An 8,365-nucleotide genomic window follows, 5' to 3' on the forward strand; every position below is an offset into this window, starting at 1 on the left:
ACTTTTGGCCAGTGGTAGTGAACCTTACATTGTGTTGGCCAGGGTTTATTTACGTGCACGGGTCGGCGGCACGCTCACTGTTTACGTGCGCTAGGTTGTGGAGTAATTCGCACATCCCCGCGCATTTCACGTTTGGATGTAAACAATAAAGTATCACCGGTAGTTAACAAACGATCAGTATGTACTGTTTTAAAATAATATTAAGAATATTTATGTAATATAGCATGTTGAATTATACAGTAAATAATAATAATTGTCTCAAGTTTTAACACACATAAGTCACTGTAGCTGCAAATCACGTCGTATTACTTACTAGTCATGCAAACAGCAGTACAGCCTCGTCGCACCACTCAGGTTTAACCGTGTCATATTGTTTTTAACGTTTGGAAAATCTATATACATTTTATACAGGGTGTAGCTAAATAAAAGCTTCCCTACGTAAGAGCTTGTATGTCTACAAAATACATTTACTTTGGACACACTCAACACAGACGGAATTCCCCAGTGCCCATCAAAATTTTACAGTAAGTGACCATGTTATATGCATAATTTTTTCCTTTTCCACCAAAAAGTGTTGCTAGTTGTGAGCTATTGGAGTACCCTGAAATGGCTCTAGATTGCATCTCAGAGTTTATAATTTTCAAAAATTTGAAGATCTTCCTAGAAGTCCCCCTTCCCCCTTTTCAGCAGTTGTCTGTCTCATGCTTGTGTTAACATAAGTTGAACATTAACAGTTTTTATCGGAAAATTTGCTTAAAAGTATGCACCAAATCGCACCATTTCTGCTGCATTTTTCACAAAATTCTACCATTCCAACAGACACCCCCTTGCGTCGTGCAAGCGCCACGAACGGCGCATGCCCGCCGTCTCGCCCCCTATCAAAATACCCTGGCGCCGCCCCTGTGTGTAAGTATCTCAGTACAGCATATGTACTGTTTAGCCCTACGTGCATCGGTCTTTATCGGGTGATTATATAATTTCTAAACAGAAGGCCTCAGTGTATAATTATCATTGGAGGCATATAATTACCATATTGCGCAGCATCAATCAAAGCACAACTTCCGGAATCAAATGGTATCGATCAGCTGCGCTTGTAGCCATTTTGTACAAGCTTTTGTTTTCACTAGCTTGCTATTGCTATATGTGGAACAAGAATGATCGTAACCGAAATGAGTAATTCTATGCAAATTTTGTGTATGCATTTGGTGCTTATATATGTCTATGTTGTTTACTTTATCATTAATTCCCCGTGCTATTCATCATAAACGTATTTATACAACATTTGCCGCATACATGTATATACAATCAAAATAATTTTTAAGTTGTATTGCCATATATTTTTAATATTTTTACGTAATAAATTGTTTAGTTTAGACAATATTATACAAATTTTCTGGAAAACATAACAAGACGAATAAACTTGACTTCATTGTATATAAATGATATTAACTTTCATGCAAAAGTGGCATTCTGTCCTTTTTAGAAAGCAACAGAATAAATGGACTTTTTTTGGCATACGAGAGGAGATTTTTGAGAAAAAAAAGGTCAATTTTTTGTCAAAATGTTTCCAGTGTTTACCATCTCGATTTTCATAATTAAAAACGTTGACATTTATTTTGTTTTATTGGCGCGGTATTATAGACGGATGACGCGTAGAAGCGCGAATTCTGTTCGCGTTTTAATGAGCAAGCCGCACAGACAAACATTGACGCCGATTGAATATAAAACGATTATTTACCAAACAAAATTAATAAATTAATCGTCTGTGTGCTTTTATCATAGAAAGAACAGGTGTGGTGTGATAGTCTGATCACATAAATATCATATATTCAGTTTAAGAAGCTTAGTCATCCTCGTTAAGTTAATGCTGTGCTTCTTTGGCTTAATATCGCGTCCAACTCGTTATTCAGTTGAATGTGTCAGTCGCTCAACGATAGATAAACGCTGTTTACTGTTTGCCACAATTTTCGTCTCGTATAATGTGATTGTTATCGTGCTGCGATAGTTATTGGTTAATAATTAACTGATTAATTTAGTGTTAAATTATATAATATCACCGTAGGCCTACCTACGTAAATGTGTCACATATATTTTTCTTTTTTTAGGTGAACACGCGTTACGATGAGGGAGACTTGGAGGGTGCAAAGCAGGCGTCGAAGATCTCCTTGTATCTCAACATAGCCGCCATAATCGCCGCAGTACTCCTCGCTATTCTTATCGTCATTTTGTGGTACGCTGTGTTTGCTAGTAGCGTTAACGCCTACACGCAACTATATAGTGCCTACCTACGCCGATAGTTATCTGTAAAACACAAGTAAGCTCTTATGGATTCGATTTTAATCCCTTTTTTTTCACACGAACGCGTGTTTAACAATGACAGTTTCATGTCTGATTTTGTATTGTTCGCACTTTCGCACCCTAAAATATTTTATTATAATATATAGAGTCTATAGCACATCTTTTATAGGACACGCGCGCGTACATACACGCACACACACACACACACGCACACACACACACACACATACACCCTTCCCCCACAACCACACACATACCCGTACACAATCACACGCACACGCACTCGCGCACATACACGCACACACCCACATCACCCCCCCCCCAACACACACGGCAGCGCAAAAACACGCACACACACACACACATTACAAACATACACGCAGCATTACACGCAACGCATACAGCGCAAGATCACGCAAGATAACAACGCAAACATGCACGCAAGCATACACGCAAGCATACCCGTAATCATTATTAATACAGTTACAATGAAAAATAGCATTACACATTATGGTTATTAATTTCGTTATTAATATATGTTATTCGTTTTAGCATAATTTATATAAAATATTAATATAAGAATTCCCGTGATATAAAATTATTACCTCACGAAATGCTCACAGAAGGACCAGCTTGCATCAACCTTTGCTGTTGAATGATTTCCCAGACAAATGTATGTAATTGTATCTCTTACAAGCGATATCATATTAATTGGTAATTATTATATATGCATGTTTCGCATGGTGACAATGGCATTTAAATGATTAAATCCATCTTTATATCCTTGTGATGTGTTTATTATAATTTAGGATATCTGAATATAATATGCTTCTAGTGATACGAGAGTTAGGGCATGACATGAGGAGGAAAGAGAGACAGACAAGGCGTGGGAAGAGCAGCACGCTTTTTGCGCTTCCCCTTCTCATTCAATCATTCCTCTCTTTCCTCCTCCGCTACTTTTCTTGTTTCTATAGAACATAGTATTACATCTAACTCTCTTATTGAGTAATATATACGCACAATATATAGACACCGTGTCTTGCTCTACCACAAGTTGGTATTTGTACCCGCGGTTGCTCTGTCCTTATATTTCTATTGTCATTTCGTCTGGCTATCATGCGCGTGTCACCATACTAAATTAACACAACTAATTATAATTTGCTGTTATATAGACATGTTGTTGTGCATCAATTGGCTTTTTAGGTAGTACATATGCTATTAACATTTGCCGTTGCTTGGCAATTACATTGAGTTGATACTCATTTATCATTTAAACTGACTGGTATGTACAGGGGCGGATGCAGGATTTTGTCTAGGGGGGGGGGTGCAGGTAGGAAAGGGCACTTTGAGATTTTGTTAGGGGCAACTGAAGCGGCGGCTGCGCCGCCGCTTCGTGCGCGAGGACCGCAGGTGCGAAGAAACCGGTGGGGGGTCGAAGGGGCCTCCCCCAGAAATTTTTTAAAAATCAGACTCCTTTTTATGCATTTTCAGAGCATATGAGGCGAAATTTTTGTACTTCAAGTCTTGTCATAGCAATGAAACAGACAATTCCAGTACAAGGCAAAATCCACAAAGCCACAAAAACCATCAACTTGCTTGAAATTAACTGCCATCAGAGCGACAAAATACTAGTACCCAGTGAAATCAAACTGCGATATGGATTGAACACACTTTTATACACTTATACAAAAGAAAATTAAAATCATTACATGTACTAATTTATATGCTTTCCGTTTCATACATTTACTATAAAACTTGAACTTCAACTTGAATTTCAATGACTGATATATTATCTTACTTAAACCATACTCAGTATTACTCTTGCCACAGGGGCGTGTACAGGATTTGTACCAGAGAGGGGTCCAACCGTAACCCAAACATGGGAGCACGCGAAGGGGGGGTCTGGACCCCCTGGACCCCCCACTCCCGTACACGCCCCTGTGCCAGTAGTACTTACTTTTACCAAAGTTAGACCAAATGAGTGGTGTAACACAACCTGGTGTAACCAACACCCCCTGCACCCCCCCCCCTGGATCCGCCCCTGATGTACATGCTAGTTTTGCGTATTACCTGGTTTTTATGGGTAATAAAAGCACGACGCAATGACATGTTATGAAATAATAATTATTGTTTATTGTATATATAAAATTATTTACTGCTCTTCTTAATTTAAGTTATACACTAAGCAGGTTATTGGGGGATAATCTGTAGTTGATTGGTGCCTTGATAACTAACCAGGACGAGCGGCAACAATTTTTATAAATTAAATTTCTCTACTCACAATCGCCACATTGATGTAAGAAGTTTCTCGTTATATAATAATTAATTATTAAATCAAGAGCTAATAATATATACTTGTATTATTACATGTAATAGTACATGTATTGTTACATGTAATAGTACATGTATTATTACATGTAATAGTACATGTATTATTAGCTCTTGATTAAATGCATATAATAATAACTAATCGAAGAAATAATAAATATTAAAGTATGTAATTAAACTTTTATGAATGTTTACTTCATATGGTACCACGCCGTGATATGGGTACGAATCGATGTGTTAATGTGACGTCAATCTCAATCAATGTTAATGTGATCGAAATCCAAATGTGACGTCATCTCCCCGATGAGTTACCCACCGGTTACAACCGAGCGTTGAATAATTTACATTTATGCAACACGAAATACGATAATGGAATTCAACGGTGCCGTATATAGATATCACAAATGTAAGGGGTATCGACGTGACGTTTATGTACTTGCTGACTGACTTAACGAATAATATTATATGATATTATATGCCCTTGAACGCACCACTCAGAAAATTATTAGTGTCATTGCCGCTTGACCTATTTCGATGCCAGGCTGGACCATGATCCTAGATCTGTCGTATCTTTGTTTTTGTGACTGGGGAGTCCTGATCAGACCTAGCGTGCCTATCTCACCTAAAGCACAATTAATGGCTGCTTTAATTAGATGAAGACAGCACCTTCCGCTGCTTAGACGTGTCTTTTTTTCTTAATGATATAAGCGCAGCTACATTACAATAATCCTTCCTTCCCTATCGAAAAATGATTTCTTCAGAAATCAAGGATGTACGAATTTACATCAAACACCTATATAACAAATCTAACACCGAATGCGCCCTCGCGTTGTATAATGGTGAAAGTAAATCCTTAGGAATCAAGTATGGGATGGTAGGCCTGGTTTTAATACAAGTTATGGGCTGGTGGTACTGACCGTAAATAGACCGGACCGTTAATACATGCGGTTGAGCTCAGCGTACGTTGGATCGGAATCCCCCACCAAATGTTGTTTTGTGTAGTTGCTGTTATCGTTGGGGTTTAGCTATTCGATGTCTTTTGCACGGCCTCAAATTAATCTGCAGCAGCAGCAGCAGCAGCAGCAGCGGTGGTGTGGTGTAGACACGGTGACTTTTATTATATGCTTCGCTCATACATCTCCGTCGGTCTCTCGTTTTCTTCTGCCCTCTCGCTGTCTCTTGCTATGGCTCAAGGGGTCGTTGTCGTAACAGGTACTACAGATATGTACCCGAGGTACATATATGTATACACAAAGTGTACCAGACTTGTACTACATAAGTGTACCCTAACCCTAACACTAACCCTAATCCTAACCCTAACCCTAACTCTAACCCTAACCCTAGCCCTAAACATACCTCATATAAAAATATAAACATATTACTAAACAACCTAAAACTACCTCGGATACATATCTGTAGTACCTGTTACGGCAACGACCCTTCGTGCCTTGCTATGTGCCTTCACTATCTGCTGTCTCTATCTACCTCTCGCTCTCTCCTTATATGTAACGAATTTCGGTCTGTCGCAGCGTCACATCCCCGAGTTCTACACCCTGCAGTCTGCCCAGCGTCCTTGGGTGATGTGGGCTTCGATGTAGGCCGAATCCCCGCATGCTGTGACAGTGTACACGTGCTCGACACGGGCTTGTAGTGTGCCATACTCGTGACACTGAAGCTGATGTGCGTGTCACGTGTGATGCCGACGTGCTTGGCTGCCGCTTCTTGACGTATGATTGAAGTGCGTGGAAGCCGTACACACGCTCCGAGGCGTATATATACTGCGCTCTCCAGAGCACCGTCAGTCAGTCCGTAGCTAGTCAGCCGGCCCCGAGCTGAGGGAAGAGCTGCCGCGAGGAGGAGAACACAACGGAAGGTACAGCACTGCGACCACCGCCGACGACCGCTGCACGGAGATGGCATCTCCCTACAGAGGATCGTCCTGGTAAGGCCTAGTGCCTAGTTGCATCTGTTTATTATACTCGGGCGCTACGCTGCGAGGAGTATTGCACCGTTTTTATGCTCACCCCGGTCTGTTGACTAGGGCAGAATAAAAGCCCCGGGCCTACTCCCGGCGTGAACACTTTTACATTTGAGTTGTGTTGTTTGTTCTTGTGTTGACTCTTCCAGTGGTCGAACAGTGGGAGCGTCCCGCGTGACGGGGAAAAACGTTACATATATATATATATATATATATCAAACCTCGCGACACGGCGACAGTCTTTCTTGCGCTAGTGCACACGTTCATTACATTATACATGATGCTCGTGTTATGACATTTTATTGGCCGTGTCCGTCGATAATGATACGGGTATAAATATATATATATGGGTTGATGATGATGTATACATGTATTATATAATATTAAATATTTGTTACATATTTATTGCCTAATGTCGTGGCCTTGCTGTGAATGATCATTCCGCACAAATAAAACATAAAAACTGATGCAAGGAGCTAAATATATGATACCTAATAGCTATATACAATTAGTGTAATTGTAGGAATAACCCGTGTCACACACTCAATACGTACATATTCCTAATAGAGCCCCTAATAGAGATACGTAGAGTTTACAATATCTTTACGAGACGTATATAACATACGTACGTATACAACGATAAACTACAAAGTCTCTTCCAATGAGTTTTTTAAAAATAACTATGGAAACTAAAGAAACTATTCTGTGTAAGGATGATTGTATCTCCGTAATATTGCAAGACCTATACGTAAAGCAAAGCGAGTCCTGTTTTTAATAAATTAGTATCGGCTCTTAAATTATACAGCAAAATTATCAAAAAACATCATCTATATATAAGTGCACTACGGCTGAATTGCCTCTGATCGCCTATAGAACACGATTACAGCCACCAATCACGCTATCTAGCAACACAAGAATAGCACCTATAGTTAAAATTCTGTTTTCCTTGTTATCAATATAAAACGACATATGGCACGAATGTTAATTACGAATAAAAATTGCCACATTGCATAAAGCTGTACATGATATGCAGATTTCTGCGATCAATGTCATAGAGATGGTGTCCAATGTGCCGTGACAAGATCATGGCTTTGTTCTGTGTCGCACAATCATATCTGCATCCACGCAGGCACCATGTATTCCTTTAACTCGTTGTCGTTGCTCGTTGGCTTATTAGATGTTTGACGCGAATAACTTAACAACAATGTTTCCCCGTGCCTGCTGCGGGCTATTCCTTGGGGATTGGCGGGACACAAAGCAAGTCTCGCTAATTTGCGTTCGCCGCCACTGTGTAAGCTTTCTCCGACAGTTGTCGACTATTGTCGGTGGCGCAGGAATGACTCTAGGGTCGCCTCGTGTGGCGCGTGTCTACTGTTGTCTGCGCGTGACAGGAAGAAGAGTCTTGGGCATTTACATGCGACATTGTATTTGCTTTTACTATATTCCTGTGTCCGATACGAATATTGGGATCTGTTTGTAGAATATGTCAGAATTCGTCATGCAAGTGGTTTTGAAAGACACGACCTCTGTTTATACTTCACTTCAAACGCGTCCGCCCGCGATCTAGTCTTCCGATGAGTGACTGTCGTTGAATGCCATACCGTTAGATTGATCGACGTTCGTACGGGGCAACAGTCTTGCTTGCTCTAATGCACATGTTCCTTACATAAATACATGACGTCGCGTTAAGCCATTTTTTTGGCAGTGTTCGTCGATAATGGTACGAGTATATACACATATATATATATATACATGTATATA

At 40.0% G+C, this 8,365-nt stretch overlaps 1 protein-coding gene across 1 annotated transcript in view; it reads left to right on the plus strand.

Annotated features, from left to right (window-relative positions):
• The first annotated feature begins 5,374 nt into the window (after nucleotides 1–5,374).
• LOC106810513 overlaps nucleotides 5,375–8,365 on the plus strand; it is a 10,441-nt gene continuing 7,450 nt past the window's right edge. Inside the window, exons 1-2 of the mRNA XM_014813892.1 lie at nucleotides 5,375–5,500; nucleotides 6,469–6,568. Coding sequence (XP_014669378.1) covers nucleotides 5,375–5,500; nucleotides 6,469–6,568 — 226 coding nt within the window. The remainder of the gene's footprint in view (nucleotides 5,501–6,468; nucleotides 6,569–8,365) is intronic.

This window comes from Priapulus caudatus, unplaced genomic scaffold (assembly GCF_000485595.1).
Source record: "Priapulus caudatus unplaced genomic scaffold, Priapulus_caudatus-5.0.1 Scaffold448, whole genome shotgun sequence".
Classification (NCBI taxonomy): Eukaryota; Metazoa; Priapulida; class Priapulimorpha; order Priapulimorphida; family Priapulidae; genus Priapulus; species Priapulus caudatus.